The 20042-nt window shown below is 41.1% G+C and overlaps 1 protein-coding gene and 1 long non-coding RNA gene across 2 annotated transcripts in view; one reads left to right on the top strand and one right to left on the bottom strand.

The window, feature by feature from the left end:
- The window catches only part of LOC310842591, a 112744-nt gene extending 110424 nt beyond the window's left edge, over positions 1-2320 (top strand). Inside the window, exons 2-3 of the long non-coding RNA XR_014563251.1 lie at positions 807-967; positions 2071-2320. This is a non-coding gene — a long non-coding RNA (uncharacterized lncRNA). The remainder of the gene's footprint in view (positions 1-806; positions 968-2070) is intronic.
- GABRG3 (gamma-aminobutyric acid type A receptor subunit gamma3) overlaps positions 1-20042 on the bottom strand; it is a 302573-nt gene that overhangs the window by 23549 nt on the left and 258982 nt on the right. The window contains exon 6 of the mRNA XM_083734488.1: positions 7335-7472. Within this exon, the coding sequence (XP_083590614.1) occupies positions 7335-7472 (138 nt within the window). The remainder of the gene's footprint in view (positions 1-7334; positions 7473-20042) is intronic.

Below are 20042 nucleotides of genomic sequence, written 5' to 3'. Positions count from 1 at the left end.
CTTGCTTTTATGAAAACACCTACAACAAAACAATAATTTCCTTTTATGGGAGCTTGGGTGGTGCATTTCAGCAGCGAGACATTTTTGTGGTACATTTAAGCTGCTGAAAATGGGCCCACACTTTGGCCCAAGCCAAAACTTGTTTTGTTTGCTTTTTGTAGTTTCTCAGCACAGTTGAAACAAAATGGTGAAATGGGGATCAGGAGTCAGGTATAAGAAAATAGCTCGAGATTCCAGGAAGTGATGGTGGGCAGGCACAGAGAGAAAGTTCATAGATGAAAATAGGGACATTTCTCACTCCCCTCCACAACTGACCCTTCCTCAACCCTCCATTTCAGTATAGGCTTTGCTACCCCCTCCCCCAATTCTCCTTAGAACAACTCCAGCTAGGTATGTGTAACTTCAATAGGCATTTACTTTGTGAGATGGAAGAAATCACATTGTAGGGAAACACACACACATGCACGATGCAGCTACTTTAATCATATGTTTTAGTAATTTTTAGTATTTAATATTATTATTTTTCAGAGACTGTAGTTTTTCTTAATAGATTAAAATGCTTCCATATTTACATTTTTATTGCACATTCCTCTATAGAAAAGACACCAAGAATGAGAAACATCAATGTAGAAATAAGATATTGTAGAGAATTACAATTTTAATAAGAATGCAAATTAAGGTGAGATTTGCTACATTTAGCAAAACTGAAAAAATGGCAAGATAAGAAGATAAGATCATTAAGATAAGATAAGAAGATAAGATCATTAGTTCTGACCACTAACTACTATTTGATATGTTTCTTACAGGAGATGGTATCAATGGCTTCACTACTTATGACAGTGAAGTAGAGATCTGATCGAGGGCACAATCATATACTTGAGTACTGCTGGCTAAAGGCTGTGGGATCTAAATCCACTGCTAAATCCACCAACCAGAGGATTTCCTCCCTCAGTATTTCCCCTGATTGGTGAGTTTGCTTTACCTGATAAGAAATAGGGAAATATAACATTAATTTAGTGCTGTATTTTTAAAAGAGCTTATCCCTTCATTTAGATAGGAGAACCATCATGGTAGTGCTTAGGTTCTCAGTTTAGGACTTGAGAACCCAAAGTTCAAATCCCCACATGGTTGTGAAGGTTGAGTGGCCTTTGGCAAGACACCATCTCTCAGCCTAAACTATCTCCCAGGGTTGTTGTGACGTTAAAATGGGGAGCAGAGCCATGTAGGCCACCATGACTTCCTTGGAGGAAACCCAGAAGGTAAATGTAGTAAATAAAAAAAAATCAAAGAAATCGGGGATCCTGTGCATTTCAGAGTTCTCTTTACCTTCCCTCTGAAGACTGCAGCAGCTGAAAAGTGTTTTATTTGCAGTAGGCTGCTCTATCATTTCCATGTCTTACAGTGGGGCCTCTCTAGCAGTCCTCCATTTAGACAAAGTTTACCTTGGCCCAGTCTTCTGGAACTGTGTCTAGGCAGAAACTACCTGTCATGCCTAATGCGATAGGTACACTCGTGCTCAATAAAGCTTCAATAGAGAATATTTGCACAAGGAGTCATTTTTCACTTCCAACTGGATTTCCCTTGGGGAGAGATAAACCCATGCGTACGGGTTTAAATGGATGGAAGTTGTTGTTTTTTTTTAAAATATAAATTCAAATTGATTTCTCAGCAAGGGCTTTACATCTGATCTAGGAGAACTTTGAAAAATCCTACTGTGAATTCAATAACATTAAATCAGATATTTGTAGAGTAAATGAAATGTAGAGTAAATGAACAGTAGGGCTTGAGGCTTTAGCCCCATATGCGCAGTTGGCAATAAACAACTGGTCTTGTATTTCCAATGAGTCACTGGGGTCATTCAATAATAAAATTATGAAGTTTTACTGACTTCTGCAGCCAATATGGTTTAAAGTCCCTAATCATTGACCATGGTGACTGGGGCTGATGGGAGGTGGAGCCCAGCAACATCTGGTTTCTCTCAGGTTTCCCACCCCTGTTTTAGAACAACATTGCTGAGTGTCCTCAAAAGCATGATGGTCACTGTTCTATGCACTAACCCTTACTTCCAAGTTCATTCGCAGCTCCTAAATGAGATACTGGACTTGTGGAAGGTCTTTGTGGAAAAACTTAGAAATGTATGCAATCAAGTGATACTGTCTTACTTCTTGGTAGAAAGGTATGAATTAAGTTCACTATGTCTTCTGTTTAATTTGCAGTGAAAAATTTCAGTGCTCCAACTAGGACTGGGCCTTCCATTTAAAGCACTCTTGCACCAGTTTAACGGTTATGGTTTCCTCCATAACTGCAGTGTGTTAAGGGTGCTGAGGATTGTTAAGAGACCTCCTAGTTCCCTTCACAGTGCAGGTGTTCCCCCCCCTCCCGCACTTACGCACGGTCGACTGTGTATATGCGTGACACTGGGAAATAAATTATTTAATTCAAACCCAGAAATGGCAGGAGAGAGCTGAAGAGTCCTCGTGGCTTGCAAGGAGATGCTCCCTGGAGCCTGGAATGGATGTCTGTGGTGGTAGAGGAGACCTGAGGCACAGCAGGGCTTTGTTTTGGCTGCTCAGGGACCCCGCCTAACAGCTGACGGACGGAGTAGCGCAGTCTCAGCCACTTTCCCACACATCCTTCAGACTCCACCCAGCCCAAGAGCTTCAACTCAATATATTTTGGTCTAGCCTGGGGACCAAATCCAGCACTGGGAGGCTTTTTAAGAGAGTGCTCCCTACTTTACGGGATTTCAGTTATGCGCATGGAGGTCAGGAACATTACCCCCACATAAGTGGGGGGATGCCTGTACTACAACTCTCAGAGTTCCCTGAGAATAGAGATGGATTGATAAAACTGCTATGGAAATTATAGCTCTGTGAGGGAAACAGGAGTCTCCTGTTGACAAATTGCACCCTTGACAAACTATAGCTCCCATGATTCTTTGGGGGAAGCCATAGCTGTTAAAGTAGTAAAAGAAAGCTTTAAATGTATAGTATGGATGGACCCTAGGGGTAGAAAAGCGGCAAAATGGACTATAGTTTCAATTTTACAACTCAGCCAACTGCTTGGATTAGAACTTAAATGTACGTGAACACCAATTTAGACTCATCAAATGGATCTGTTAAAAAAGGTTAACCTCAAAGATGCTACTGGCACATGCTGTAGTTTTCAAATCATGCCATATAGAAAGCCCCACAATCCCCAGAGTGTTTATCCTTTTAAGAGCATTCATGTGACAGGAGTTTTCCTAATGTGCCATCAGGACTCAGTGGGAGCCACTGTGGCTTTGAAATATGTCAGGCACATGTGTATGTAGATGAGACCAGTTCATATTCATAAAATAAATGTCTCTAGTCTAGCACATATGGCTGTCTGGTTTTGTGACAGATCTGTATGAAAGCCAATTAAGAAGTACCTTTTTAAAAAAATAATATTGCGTATATATGTATGCTTATAAACCACTTCAAGGCTTTTTGATGTGGAAGCAGTATATAAATTGTATTAATAAAATGTATGTATGTATAATATCATATAGCGTCTATTTCCTTTAGCACACAATTTCCTTTAGCAATCAATTTCCTATGAAATTGAGATATGGAAGGAGCTAGGCCATTTTTTACAGATTATCACAAAACCATGCAGTGATAATTCGCACAACAACATCCTGTACTTCCATTTAAATGGAAACTATTGCTTATAATAGGGGCAGTGCTTTAACGGTTCAGAATATGATGTTCCACAGTAATAGTAATAGTCCTACTGTGAGAAAAGCCATGTGGTCTGCAAACTTGAAAAAAGCAGGGAGGAGTAAACCAAACAAGAACTTTTTAATGTGCAAAAACTGGTTTGGGACACCAAGATGAAAAAAAATGCCCTAAATGGTATCATTCCTACGCTTGCATTATTCAAGCGATCTTATTATTCCTTTTCTCTGCTAACTAGACATACATATATTTGGGCATGCCCCCATAAATTACATCTATAAATTCTACTAGTTTCACACATAAAACTCTTTTGTAGAGCTGAAACGAACTAGTCATTTCATATGCATGGAAAACATTTCAGAATTCATGAATGTGAATAAATACATCCACTCGGTTTGCATAGCTGGTGGAGGAGAAGAATTCATGTTCTTCGTTGCTTTTTAAAGCTTTACTTTACAACTTTGCTCTTTGGGCATTGTCTATGATTTCTTCATGCTGGACAAGGCTCAGCCATTTGTTTTCAATTATTTTAAAAATACATCACAGATAAGAAAAGAAACAAAGACACTGGTCCAGCTAAAAGTAAATTTTAAATAGTAAATTGCTTTCAGAGGGACTTGGGCTGCTATAGTAGGCACAGTTTTGTGGGTTAATTCGCATATAGGCTTGAAGCTATTGGTTGCATATATTTAACCTGCATTAGAACGGATGGTTATAGCCACTAGAGATGGGCAAATCAGTTAATTTAGGTTTCTCGATTTTCCTGTCTTAAATTCAATCCCTTACATTTCTGCATGCAATCACTTCTTGGGAGCAATTTCAAAAACATGTTTTAGAATGCAGTTATGGTGCTGCTCCAAAAGCTAAAAGAAAGAAAGAGGCAGCCCTCAGACCATTCTGTAAGTAAATCTCAAGCCAATGATCATGTGGCTTAATATTCAGATCAATGTTCTGATCTGTGAATGGAAGGTTTGCTCCAAACACGGAGCAAACTGGAATCTTCCTCAGCCCTACTTCAGAGGCCTCAACACACAGGGCCTGTAAGTGACAGGGAGGAGAAGAATACCCCCTCCTTTCAAAACACTAGCCTCCATCTTGATACAGACATACAGAGCTCACATTCCAGGTCAGAAACACATCCTTACATCCTGGCGTTCAAATTTCCTCACAAAATATTAGAATGCTGCTTTTATATTGGCTTCATTTGTTAATGATCACTTCAACTGAACCATATAATCACAAGATTTAGTAATATGTTAATTGCATTTTAGCGAGGAAATGGTCTTTAACCACAAAGATGCATTATTGATGTGGATGGGGAGCCCATAAATCATTGACTTGCAGATGGGTGTTTTGTTCTTTCTGTGCAATGTGTCCCAATAGGGAAAGCTTGATCTGTTTAATTTCATCTTTGAAGAATCCATCACTTCATATTAAATTAGCAGACTGTTACTGACAATGCATGGCTGTAGGACTTGCCGTGACATATTGATCCATCTAACATACTTCAGAGTCATTTATAACTTTTAGATGGTGCTTAGCTTGAATGAGATTTTCAGTCTACCAAGTGCAGCAGATATTTCATTACACAACATTAGGTTTAAGTCCTAGGAGTTATTTGCAAAGTACTTTTTGCTACCCATCAGCTTAGGCTCAGTAGCAGTCAGTGGGGCAGGGTGGGATGAGGCTGGGCTCCTTAGCAGGCTTCCCCAATGCCAGAGTTGCTTCGGGTTACCAAGAAAAGGTGGGTGCTGCTGCTGCCACCGAATTCTCAGGAGGACCCACTGATCAACCTGCTGCTAATCCGAAATATCACTACAGTCACATAGGACCTGTCCTCTTCTCAGCGATGTGCCTGGCATATGCTATTTTAATTTCCTCACTCCCGGGTGACACTACATTGAGGGGTCCAGAGAGATTGTGGGAACATTTAAATGGACAGTGCCAACATCAGCATTAGACTTTTTCTTTTTTCTTTCTTTTTTGTTGATGGTGCATCACCCTGCCCCTCTTAAAGTAAGGTGTGGTAAGGGGCCAAGGGGCCAAGCTGGGAGGTTGCAGCAGTGAAGCCCACCACACTTCAATTTCATATACAAGCTCTGCCATGTATAATAAATTTCATATTAAAGCATTGTATGCATATGCTCTGAAAAAGACCTGCAGTTGAAGCATTTGTTGTTTGCATTAATGCCTTGGGAATTCCTTTGTTCGTTTGTGATATTCCCAGCTCTGCTGGGAAATCCCTTTTGAGCCTGATCGTAGCTAAACAACCCCTAAACACATATTGTCTACAGCTCACCACATGGCTCAGCTTTGCCCTATCCTGGTCAACCTCATAAAGGCATCCTTATGCAGCTCACACACAGCACATAGAGGGCAAGCATCATAAGAACATAAAAGCATGTTGTTAGATATGTCAGCAAAGGTTTATTGGTACGCCAACTATTGAGCTGGGATTGGATCTTGATGCAGGTGCCATGACCCTATTGTGATGCGGTCCACAGGTGTCTGGGTTCCAATGACTAGTGCTAGGAGATCTCATTAGACTGGGCTATTCAACTGGGCATGACACTGTCAGCAAGGAAATGTTTCTGCGCAGCAACAGACTGTGTATGAGAATCCTAACTCTCTCCTTCAATGTGACAGATGGCCAGGGCTGTCAAGCTGACAACATAGAAACATTTGAACGGTCCTGCTGGGTCTGACCAATGTCCATTGAATCCAGGATTCTGTTCCAGCAGAAACCAGCCAGATGCCTCTGGAAGCATACACATAGGACACAAAGATGGTTGCCATGCCTAGCATCTGGTTGTTGAAGGCATACTATCTCCGTAAATGGAGCTTCATTCATTGAGCTTCCAAGTTTGACAGCAGTTGATAGGTTAATCTCCCATTAATTTACCCAACTCTTCAAAAAAAAAAAAATGCACTAAGGGCCATCACCGCAGCTTGTAGCAGTAAATTCAGTAAGTTAATTGTTTCCCAGGGAAGTATTTTCTCTTATTACGCGGCAAGGGAACCTATGACCCTGTTGGACTCTAACTCTTATCAGCCCTGGCAGTCATGGCCAGTGGTCATGGATGATGGGAGTTTGAGTCCAACAATATGTGGATTACTAAAGGCAATGGCTGCCCACTTTTCAATACTGTGCTGGTTATATTGACCCACGTTTCACATTTATTGATGTAGGAGAGGGCTGTAAGGTAAAGGTAAAGGTACCCCTGCCCGTACGGGCCAGTCTTGACAGACTCTGGGGTTGTGCGCCCATCTCACTTAAGAGGCCAGGGGCCAGCGCTGTCCGGAGACACTTCCGGGTCACGTGGCCAGCGTGACATTGCTGCTCTGGCGAGCCAGAACCGCACACGGAAACGCTGTTTACCTTCCCGCTGGTAAGCGGTCCCTATTTATCTACTTGCACCCGGAGGTGCTTTCGAACTGCTAGGTTGGCAGGCGCTGGGACCGAGCAGCGGGAGCGCACCCCACCGCAGGGATTCAAACCGCCGACCTTTCGATCGGCAAGTCCTAGGCGCTGAGGCTTCAACCCACAGCGCCACCTGCGTGCCCTAGGAGAGGGCTGTACTGAACCCCTAAACCTTCAGACCAGAAAGTTCATTGTTATTGCATTGTACCTACCTGCAGATGTTTGCACAATATCAGAGGTATTTCTGAGACCCATGAAGTCAAACTGATAGAGTCTCCAGGATTTCTGGTCTGCAGCTTCTACTGAGTTTTTTCTCCATCTATAAATCATTTCTTCTTGAGGATAGCCATCTGTAAATTAAAAGTTTTTTATCAAATGCATGGTAAACATTCTACAATGTTAAACTTTTGCATTAGATTTGCGTCACACTTTTCATATAATTTTGGAATAATTTTTAATACCTTAGGCTGCAATCCTATGCTCCATTGAATTCAATGTGACTTACTTTTGAGTAGAGATGTATAGGATTTCGCAGATTTACAATGCATGTCTACTTGGTGATGTTTCCTCCCTTTTTAAGTGGGTATAGATATGCAGCCTTAATGGCTCTTCAACATTATTGACTATATATAACTCCAGTGCAATCAATCGTATACGACTCGAGAAATGTTGTTGTTGTTACCATTCTGGTCATGATGAATTTTTGAACCAAGTCAGCTTTAGTTTCATGTGATACCAGAGTTGCCACTGAAAATTGCTAAGATTGGGATGCTTTTGAACTTCTCAACCAAATTTGTCTCCATATTTTTGATTTCTAAATCACCTGCTCTGGTCTCTCAAGTAAGTGAAACCAGTGTATAGACCAGACTTCCTCAACCTCGGCCCTCCAGATGTTTTTGGCCTACAACTCCCATGATCCCTAACTAGCAGGACCAGTGGTCAGAGATGATGGGAATTGTAGTCTCAAACATCTGGAGGGCCGAGGTTGAGGAAGCCTGGTATAGACATTCATTCATTCATTGGCTTGTTTGTTTATACCAGGCATCCCCAAACTTGGCCCTCCATATGTTTTGGGACTACAATCCCCATCATCCCTGACCCCTGGTCCTCTTAGCTAGGGATGATGGGAGTTGTAGTCCCAAAACATCTGGAAGGCCAAGTCTGGGGATGCCTAGTTTATACATACCCTACCTCAAGGCAGCTTACAGGTTCTAATTTATACAGAGCCCTGCGTGTGCATAGTTGCATGCCAGTGGGGTGGAACTGCAATGCTGCTTTCCTAAAATGGGTTTACCAGGATGGAAAGGGGGAAGTAGTGGGGAGGTTGGTGTGGTTCAGGTGCAGTGGTGGAGCTCTGCCTCTATTTAATATATATATAGAACATATAACACATAAATATATAAAAATATCAAAGCAGTTCACAATAATATCTATGTATAATTTAAAAAACACATTAAAAAGTACAACCAGAAACCATCAGATAACAGTTGCTGTTTCATAGCATTATTCCACTAAAACTTATGGATATATAATATTTAAAGTTCTAAAGTGTTTGTTCCAACACACTAGCCTTCTGGAAAATAATTAAAATGGTGGTGGTGGTGGTGATGATATTATCCTTCTTTTCAGCACAATTATTCATTACCACATTCTAATGAATTCTTTCTTCCTTTAATCCATTGTCTCAAGTAACATTACAGCATGAAAGATGCCAACAACATGTTAATCTGTGATCTCTTTAAATCTACAAGTGTTTTTGGAGTGCAGCATTCATTTATTTTCAATCAGTGTTCCAGAGTCACAGTTATCACAGATTTTCTTTTTTTCAAGTGAATGAAAACTATTTATAGTTTCACAGTCTACTGATTGGCAAGACGGCCGAGATGAGAATTTACTGTTCTGTCAGGCAGATTATTTTAAAGGATTCATGGTTAAGCAAGAATTAATCTTTAACGTGTCCACAACTTCTAGAAGAGTGAGTGATTTTAGGGCTCAAAGTTGTTTCCATTTTCAGTGGAAAATTGCATCTTTCTCTTGCCATTCATTAGTTGGCCCAGTTAATGGTTTGGCCTGGTCCGTCCTTCACTGGTCCCTAAATGATCACCTGTGGGCTCACAGTTCAGTGGCAATCGGGTGGACAAACCCATTTTATGAAACAGCATTCCAAGATTGTGACTGCTTGGAAAATGAAACTCCAGGTTTTGCAAATAGGAAACAGTGTAGAGCCATCCATACACACAAAGTCACAAGACTGTTTTTATGTAGTCGGTTGTATGAGGGGTGGCCGAACTGAGCCCTTATCTGGTTTCCTTTTGGCAACACACAACGGTCTCATTTTCTGCCTTCCACCCAAGCCACGGTCCAGAGCCTGCCATTATCTCTTGTGGTATATCATCCTTAGTATTGGCATTAAGCTATTTGATGAGCACACCTCCTCTCTCCCATCGGCTCGAATGGACAGAAGCAGTAGTAGCCAGAACCCAGTCTCTGAGAGAAAAAGACTAGATGGCTCTGGCACATAATGTTCCTTCTACTTTCTGGAGGCTTCCCATTATTTCCAGGGTGGAATCTACACACAAAAAAAACGCTGTGAAAATGCTTAAAAAATTAAAGTTTTGAAAAACACATTGAATTTTGCATAGCTCACTGTCACCATCTAGTGCCACGTTTGTATATTGCACTTGACAACACATTTAAAATGTTTTATTTGCAGCTGTGTAGCTGAGTCATAGGGTTTCATGCATATCTTTAGCCCTGGAAAGAACTGGGCTCCTAGGGTGAAGGAAGCAGTTACCTAACCCTACCAGCATTGAGCCAGTCTTTGAGCTACTCCAAGGTCGTCAGTTTGCTGTGAAGTTCACAGGTGCCATCCATCCTTAAACTCCAATGTAGGTAGTTACATGCCACCAGAAACAGAGGATACAGACTGCTTATTTGTACAAAAAGATGGAAATGTAGAGATAATTACTATAATGTAAATTGAATATAGCACATCTCACCATGATGCAGAAGATAGCCACCTAGTGACTGGTGTGCTTATTCATTCCAGATGCTAACCACTAATGGTCCCTTCAAGGCCCTACTTATCTTTAACTGCACTTTGTCCAGACAACTGTCCAACAGAGGATCCATTCAAACAGGATTGTCCTTGCAGAGAAGGACACATTCCCACCCTGAAGGTCATTAGCAGATCCTGTCCTGGCACCTCAATATTTTACATTGGCACATAAGAAGCTGCACTCAAGACTCATCAGGGATTGAACCTGGGACCCTTTGCACCCAAGGCAAATGCTTTACCACTGAGCTACAGCCCTTCCTCTGAATATTTTGTACAGTTCACAAAGAAGCAAGGGATGCTTTTGTGAAGGGCTGGCACATTCTTCTTTACCTTGCTGTTTCATTGTGGCTTGTTATTACCATACATAATGAAAGATAGCATTTCCCCTCCGCCAAGTACTTGCCCATTGGGCATTACCCTGACGATATGCATAATTACCCTTCCTACTATATCCATAATTCAGCACCATCCAGTCCAAAAACAATTATATGCACATGAGCACCAGGTGTAATGGAGACAAGACCATTTCCACTCAGTTGAAATTAAATGTTCTGTTAAATATTATTCACCTTCCTTTGAGTGTGAGAGGGCTGCGCAGGCATGCTGGGTAAACAACACACAGCAAAACCCTGGCAATATTTCTGCCTTGTTCACAATCAAAGGCTGCGCTGAGGAGCTACTGCCAACTGCGGAAGGCTTGCTGGGTTCATGGATTTCATGTATTTATTTGCAATCATTTTTGATATCTTGCTGGCAAATGATAGAGATCTCAACTTTTCTGCAGTAAGTATAAAGCCGTTTGTGTGGTGGGTGGCCAGTCAAAATGTTAATGAGAGAAAATCCTGCCATTCTTCCACTGCCATGTTTTCCATCTACTTGATCGACTCCTTTGTGGAGCTAATTCATACGTTACTACCCCACATGAAGCCTGCTGAAAAAATATTCTCTGTGGCAGTGCCACACAACGGGCATGTAATATTGTCTATTCACCACACTGATTTTCCACATTCCACATTTCCCACTTTTTCTAGGGTTATTTAAGTTTAAGAGGCTTAAGAAAATCCACAGGTGGAAAATGCCTGAATAAGAACCCACTAAAATGTCACAAAAATGGTTGTAAGCAGATAGCACAGGACTGGCGAAAGATGAGGATTCATTTTGTTGTTGTTAAAATCATAGGCTGGATGTTGTAGTCACGAGATTAAGGACTTATCCACCCTTTTGTTTGCCCCACTGCTTTCCCCCAGGGAAACCCGATCTTTAACACTGAACAGGGGTACCATCTTCTCAAGTTGACTGAGGGGGCCTGACGCAACTTCTTGACATTGCATGCGCAGCATTGTGAGGAGCAAGTGGGCATTGCTGAATGCTCTCTGAACATTGAGAGGGCCCGACCCCTAAAAAAAAATATGCTGGGTGGGGCCTTGGCTCCTAGAAGCTGGCTCATATAGCACTGAATCAGAACAAACAGCAATTGGGGTTGCAGTTGTTCTAATTTAGAGCTAGCAAGCAGGTTTTCCAGGAGACAGTGGCAGGGCAAAGACAAAAATGCTTGAACCCTTGCCTAGAAAGTGGGCTAAGTGGAAAAACCACTTCGACTCATGCTTTCTAAGCCCCAGTCGTGCAGAAGTATGGACAATCCTCCAACTTATGGACTTAGTTCCAAGATAGAGATTAGAAGCTGAATAAGTCAGTCCCAACAAAGCACTGCCTGTTGCTCAGCTGTTAATTCAGAGTCACTGTCCATAAAAGAAGATGGCAAACTTATCAGTTAATTAATCAGCACTCTCCAACCCTCCCACCCACAAACCCATCCTAACCCAATTCAGTCGCTAACATTTTAAAATTCAGAACCGGGCAATGGCTTTATTAGAATCTACAAACATATGAGTCAAAATGATATGGCAATTAAGGTATCCTGGAAAACAGTCTTTAAGGTATCCTGCACCTAAAACCATTAATTTTAATCCATTCAAGTATTTGTATACTGTTTCTCATTTTTTAAAAAATGAGTAAATCACAAAGCAGTTTCTAAAAAGCCAACAGGAAAATTAAGCAATATAATAACAAAGGACAACATTTAAACATTTGAAACAAAACAACAACAAAAGATTTAAAAAATATTTTTAAAAGATAAAAAATGAATTGAAGAGGGTGTCCAGCAATTGCTGTAGATAGAGGAATTTGTCTGGCTTTCGAGAACCAAGGGAAATTATTTAACCAATGAGGAACAGTGAGTCGTAGCTTTATATATATTAAAATGTCACTATAGAATTATGTATAAACTTTTATGATTTAGAAAGTACAGGAACAGTAGCCTTATAGCAGCAAAAGAGCTATTAAGTATAAAATACAATTTTTGTATTATTATTTTTATTACAAATTTCCCCTGAGATTAACCTGCTGCAAATAGCTGCACAATTTTCAAGGAAACACAGATATTTATCCCATCCCCTTTTTTTCCTTTCCATTACAGTAAAAATTGAGGTCATGCCTTCAGCACACCTCCCTCAGCTTCTTTCAGTGTATTTCAGTCAATATATTTTAAAGAAATTTAATGTCCTTTGCCCTCACATTGAAACATTTTCGATGGAAACTAAAGCTTTTATGCAGAAGTAGAGGACTGATTTTGACTATATAGCTTCGTGAAGTGAAGTGATAATCTCTTGACTTCTCTTCCTCCTGTAGAGGATGATAAAATGGATGAAGTCAAGAAATTATATAGGTTCCACTGCCACCCCCAAACAAATCAGCAGCACAGGAGCTGAAAAAAACATCTGGGGTTGTGGCAAAAATAAAAATTAAATTCCAAACAAAAAAATAATAGAATATGGCATTCTTCAGGCTTAGTCCAATGAATGTTCCTTGCTACTCAATGTCATTGCAATCAATGGGACCTAAACATCCAGTTCCACATTTTTCAGTGGGGCTGTGTTCAGGTCTACCAGGAAAACATTCAAATCCATTGTGATCAGTCAACATTGGAATGGGTTGGAAATCATCTATTGGTCAGCAGCTCATTCATTACTAAATTCCATTGCAGTCAATTGTCCCAATGCCTTTGAATGCCCACTTTTGCCCCACTAATTTGATGAGACCATGATCAGGTCAAACGAGTGGCGTCTACTAGAGGGTCTTGCACACTCACCATGTTTCAATGGTGCCTGAAGTTGTTGGCTAGAATTGGCTAGTATACTAGGGTTACTAGATGTCCCCATTTCCCGGGGACAGTCCCCGGATTTACAAATCAGTCCATTGAAGTTGAAAAGTGTCCCCGGATTCATTGAAAAAAATCTGGTAACCTTATAGTATACACTTGGGACCTATTTCTGCCAGAGTCTGGGGATACACCAGAAAACCTATTTTGAAAGAAAAACATTGGAAAGTGTGTTCAAAGAGAGCAACTGGAAACTTGGCATGGAAAGGGAATTGGTGTCAAGACTTAAGGGACAGCAAAGTACAGCTTTTAGGACTTTCGGATGCAGTTCGTTTCCCGCAGGAGCAATGTTCACTTAGCTTTGAGTCCCCAAAGCTGCCTCGGGAGCATAAATTTAGCTATCTTTAAGACTTCACTGTCACAAACATAAGCTTGCAAGTATGGAAGATGGGTTGCAAGATCAATTGCTGTAGCCTTGTGGTTGGCAATAGAGCAGGTATTTCTACAAAAGCTGTCACTGTCCTACTCCTTTTTGAGATGGGGTGGGGAATAGCTGGGTTATAAATTGCTCTTTGTTAGCAGCTGATGTTCTAGGCAGTGCGAACATTTCCTTAGCCAATTTGCTAAAGATCTTAGAGAAAGAGATGCACACTCGCCCACACCATCAACCCCTAACTTTCGCTAGAAAAGTTATCTGCCTTTGTAACTATGCAAATGAAGGCAGACTTTGCAACTGCTCTGATTTAATTATGGTAGCTTAGCTACCGAGTTAGGCTCTTCAGAAATTTTATCCAGTCCATGACAAATAAATTAGGCTGCTTTTCCCAGTTTAAAAAACATGTACCCACCAACTGGTACCAGAGGTTTTTACTCTAGGCAAGTAAGTCATTAAAAAGCAGGATTGTGCTTAAGAGGTGCTTACATTTGAATTGGTGAGATGTTAAAAAAAAAAGGGTAATCAGGGCACTGATAGAAATGGCTGTATAAACAAACAAGCTAGCTATATGTGGATGAAGAGCACAGGGTGGTTCTAGATGGCATTTGGACTTTTTAGCTTAGAGAAAATGCGAACAGGTAAAAACATGATAAAACAAGATAAAAGTCTATAAAATCATGCATGGTATGTAGAAAGTGGGTAGAGAAGAGTCTCTCTCTTATAACATTAGAACATGTGAACAACATGCAATAAAATTGAACTTTGGGAAATTCAGGACAGACAATAGAAAGTTATCTTTCAAGCATCGCATATGGAACTCGCTCCTGTATGAGGCAGTGATGGCCACCAATTTGGATGGCTTTAAAAGAGGACTAAAGAAATTCATGGAGTATAAGGCTACGTCATGATGGAGGATAATTGGAGGATAATTCAAATGGCAATTCCCGGGTGTTAAAAAAGGCTATTTATGTATGCCACTACTGCGGCCCTTGTTTTGTTAGCCTCAAAATGGAAAATGAGTGATGTCCCAACTAAAGAAGAATAACAACTTAAATTGATAGAACATGCACAGCTGGCAGACTTAACTTATAGAGTAAGAGAACAAGGAGAACATACGTTTAAAGAAGACTGGAAAATGTTGAATGAATATATGGGTGAAAATTGTGTACATTTTGATGGATGTAAAAATGGAATACTGAATGGTCTAAAGTAAAGGTAAAGGGACCCCTGACCATTAGGTCCAGTCATGACCGACTCTGGGGTTGCAGTGCTCGTCTCGCTTTATTGGCCGAGGGAGCTGGGGTACAGCTTCCGGGTCATGTGGCCAGCATGATTAAGCCACTTCTGGCGAACCAGAGCAGTGCACTGAAACGCTGTTTACCTTCCCCCGGACGTGCTTTCAAACTGCTAGGTTGGCAGGAGCAGGGACCAAGCAACGGGAGCTCACCCCGTCGCAGGGATTCGAACCGCCGACCTTCTGATTGGCAAGTCCTACTACTGAATGGTCTAGTTTGTGTAAAATATCCAGGGATCTATGGCATGCAAATTGAACCATGGGAGGAGGAGGAGGAGGAGGAGGAGGAGAAGGAGAAGAAGAGGAGGAGTTTGGATTTGATATCCCGCTTTATCACTATCTAAAGGAGTCTCAAAGCGGCTAACATCCTCCTTTCCCTTCCTCCTCCACAACAAACACTCTGTGAGGTGAGACTTCAGAGAAGTGTGACTAGCCCAAGGTTACCCAGCAGCTGCATGTGGAGGAGCGGAGACACGAACCCAGTTCACCAGATTACGAGTCCACCTCTCTTAACCATGACACCAGAAGAAGGGAAGTCATTGATATTTTAAGGCTGTTCAAATGAATATTCTAAAATGTAAAACAGAAAAAACTTAATAAAAATTAGACATAATATGGCACCCTGGGACAGGGCAAAATTGGCCCCTCCCAAATGGATCTTCTCAGTTTTGCTCTCCTAGGATTGCCACCCTGTGCTGGGGAAGCTGCAGCACCACTCTAAATCTAGCACTGGCTATCTGGATGCCACTGTGAGAGCAGGATCCCGATCTAGCAGGCTATTCTTGTGTTCTTATAACTAAAGCAGAGTTCCTGGCTGGTCTTTTTCCATTAATTTTTTTATTAAGAAGTTTTTTTTTAAAGTGAAACACTTAATGCTGCAATTTAAAAACCCATCAAGCAGTTTCAGATGCTGAAATTATTACGCTCTCCACATTTTGAGATAGTAGCAGCTATTGTTTAATATAGCTCTTCTGCCTTCCTTTGACTTCTGTTCGTTTGTGCTGGTACTTGTTAGCTAATTAACGGTAAATTGACGACAACAACAAACACCATATGACAAATTTGTTCCTACAGAGGGGAATGCAATGTAGCCTTGATGAAGTGGAATGGATTATTATTATTATTATTATTTTGGTAATGCTAGAAAAAATATTTGAGGTGTCTCAAAAACATAGACTACATCATTGACCCTTCATTGTTCCAGCAGGAAAACTGTTCTCAGGAGACTGTGAGACTGCAGGTTTGATTAGGAGGAGAAAAGGGGAGGAGCACTTAACCTTTCCCCCTTATGCTACTTTGCTAATCAAAATTGGTGTCAGCAAGCTGCTTTTAAACTATGGAAGATTTGAGTACCTTTATCATTTATCATATAGATAGGAAAGCAGTTGAGGGTAGAAAACCACCGGACAAAATGGCCAAGCAGCCCTCCTCCCACTCCTTCACTGATCCGATTTGTATCCTCCGACAACTACTTTTCATATTTAAACTGAACAAAAACCAAGCAACAATCAGGAGACTGTTTCACATGTCTTTTGTGTCTTTTACTTTTGAAAGCTGTACTTTTCTCCATGCTTGTGCTTGGATTATTCACCTATGAGCTCCCATGCTTTTTACCACCAGATTCTAGTTCAAATTCTCACATTCCCCCCCTTTTTTGTGGCCCAGACTTGATTATGAAAGCTCACTTTCCCACCCTCACATTAGGAGGGAGAAATATGTCGATTTTGGACCTCCGAGTTTGTCATTTTCCCCAATCTTAACTTCAGTTATCTGCATTGCCTTTTTTAAAAAACAACATCCCGAAAATTCATCAGCATTTTAATATAAATTCATCATAATAAATTTATGATACACTTGCCCCTTCCAAGTCTACAATTCTATGATTCCAAACTTATTTTTGTATGCAGTTTTGACTAATGAAAGTTATTTCCCCATATAGTTTGTTATTCATTAATATATGCATTTATGTGCACACTGCATTGAGAACTCCATTGCATTGCACAATTCAGAGAAGTTTGAATTTCAGAGGGTGACTGTGTTTCACTTTATTTTATATGGTAGATTTGCATTTAAATTTGAACTGCACCTCTCCCCCATCCCTACCACATGCCAGTTGCCAGTCCATTTATCCCTTCACATGAATCTTGCAAAAACAGGATTCTACAAACAACTCTCTCTGCCTCATTTCCATCCAAGCTATTTCTAGCTTGAAAAGACAAGAGAAGGAAGACAAGGAAGAACTCTCATCCTCTTCTCCCTCCGGCCTTCTCTCACTCCATCTCCTCTTGCTTTCTCAAGCTATTTCCAAGCCCGGAATTGCAAAGGATGGGTCACTAGAAAGGCAGATAAAGAAGAGAATTCTCATCCTCTCACATCGTTCTGTTCTGTCATCTCTTGCCTTTCCCAGAAAGTCGGGAAGAAAAGAGTGAAGAGGAATTGGGGGGGATCAAAATGGCAGCGACAGCCAAGAGGGACCGGAGGCAAGTGGCATATGGAAAACAACCCTCAAATGTACTTTATGTTTCTGAGTTTGGCACCACATCTGCAAAGAGAATGATAGAGAGGTGGGGGCAGAGGGGCCCATGGAAGAAATCATGCTGTGCTTCACGTGAACATGCACTTTCATCCCCTCGGTCTGGAAAACAGCAACAAAGGCAGAATTAAGACAGTCCTGCCTTCTCTTCATCCCCAGCCGACTTAGCTTTCCATCCCCTGACCATGAAACATTCTATGAAGGGATGGGAGACAAACGGTGACTTGACCAGCCAGAAGACCTCTGGGGGAAACATCATTCTTACTCACAGATGTGATATGAGCCTCACTGTGCAACTCTGATGTTTGGAGGTAGCTTTATTTTGGAACCCTGGCCGCTGATGGACAATTTTATGTACGTTATTATTATTTTAAAATGATAGTTTTAAAAATGGCCTTAATAAAGATTAAAAGTGTGGATGTTAATAACCCTGCAAAGAGGTGTGAAAACCAGCTTGACTAATCAAGAGCATTTTAAGAAAGGTGGCCTTGGTGTTACTGACAGACATCTATTTAAGACAGCAGGGAATTCATTGCCAGAGAAATGTGCTGCAACAAAATTGAGGTTACAGTCACATTGCAAGTTCAAAAATAAATTTCAAGATCAATGACTCCTTTGCAGACAAAGATGTGAGATATATTTTTTGCGAAAGGCAGTATAATGAAGACAGTGTTGATACTAGCCACTATCTCTGCTCTTAACACATGGCTGTGTGGAATTTAATCCACCTTAATAAATATTCTTGGAAGGTTTGTTGCAAGTAATTTATTGACCGAAGATGACTTTAGAAGAGTATTAACACAAATTATGGCTAAATAGCCAAATGCCAAAATTGTCTCTCTCTCTCACACACACATGGCTTAAATTTGGTTAGAAGAAAAAGACTCATCAGATATATGGCAATCCTATTCTTCTAAACAGTATTTCCTAAAATCAATTTAACTTTTCTATTCATAATCTTCATATATGTTGATTACCCCATAGTCCACTTAGACCATGCTCAGTTTAAAAAATGACAATTGCACTGGGGAAAATGGAGAAAACTCAGACAATTTTAGGACTTAAATGCTATGCCCATCCCATACAGAATATACAAAGTTTCCCTATGATAATTGCTGCTGGATAGAGTGACATCCCTTCTCTTTGTCCCATCGCTTCTCCTCCAACCTCCCTCTACTGGGGCCTCCTTAGTGCTAGAAGAGAGCTTACCTGTAGCCCTATAGGTCAGCCTTTCTCAACACTGGGTCCCTAGATGTTGTTGGACTACAGCTCCCATCATCCCCAACCACTGCCCATGCTGGATAGGAATGATGGGAGTTGTAATCCAACAACATCTAGGGACCCAAGGTTGAGAAAGACTGCTCTAGATTATGTTGGACAATAACTGCCATCATCCCCGACCACTGGCCATGCTGGCTAGGGCTGTTAGAAGTTGGCGTCCAGCACCACCTTCTGGAGCATTTCTGGGATGGACCTAGCACATCTTGCTTTATGGATGGTTTCAGGGCTAGTCTACAAACGGCATATGAATGGGCACACTGGAATGTCCCTCGGCCACATATTTCCAAGGCTCTGGAATAGCAAAGGCTACAAAGCAGGGCAGATAAAATTTGAGGATAGGCTGTGCTAGGCCTCATTTTCTCATTTCAAGGGATGGAGCGATATCAATGTCCTCTTAATATGCCTTCTGTCCTGGACATGAAAGGCTAGAGTGTAGCTAGGGTGGCCATGCGTCTTACTTCAGAGGACAGCCTTCTTCCAAAGAAATTTCAGGTTCAGGATGTGTCTCAGACTCTCCTGCAATGGAATGCATCAACACCCAAGTCTTGCAAAAATAGTATTGGTTTCCCTTCATTCTCAACCTGTCCCTTTCCCCTTAACACCTTGGTTAGTTTTTCTTTAAGTGTGCAATTGCTGAAGACAATAATAACTTCCTGGGGAAGAGCATTTTCTTTTGGGCAGAGACCCAGGCTCCTAGGAGCCTTTTCAATGCCCATCTGGGCTGTCTCCACATATGGCACCAAGTTTTTTCACACTTCCAATCGAAAATTGATCAGGCTCTCTGCCTAGCCTGGTCAATTAAACCACAGACACGGATCCTCTGGTGCCTAGTCAGCCAATTTTGGAGTAAGTCTCTCAAACTAAATCCTTTATTTGTTCAGTGTGATAAATTCCAGTTTCCGGCATTTCTGATTTTGTCTTCTCTGTGAGTTGACCAAAGTGATTATTTTATCATTTAATGCTCGGAAGCTATCCTGCCCTCCCCCAATGATTTTTTTAAAAAAGTTCTGCATATAAATTAGCTATCTGAATAGAGATGGCTTCCATGTGATCTGATGAGAAACCGTCACCCTTTCCACCTTTTGCCGCTCACCTTTTCCACCAAAAAATACCACAATTTTAAAGGTTAAGTAGGTGCAAGGAGCTGATTATTGTTTGAGG

This window comes from Podarcis gaigeae, assembly GCF_964106915.1.
Source record: "Podarcis gaigeae genome assembly, chromosome: 4".
Classification (NCBI taxonomy): Eukaryota; Metazoa; Chordata; class Lepidosauria; order Squamata; family Lacertidae; genus Podarcis; species Podarcis gaigeae.
This window is presented reverse-complemented; position numbering and strand designations above follow the sequence as displayed.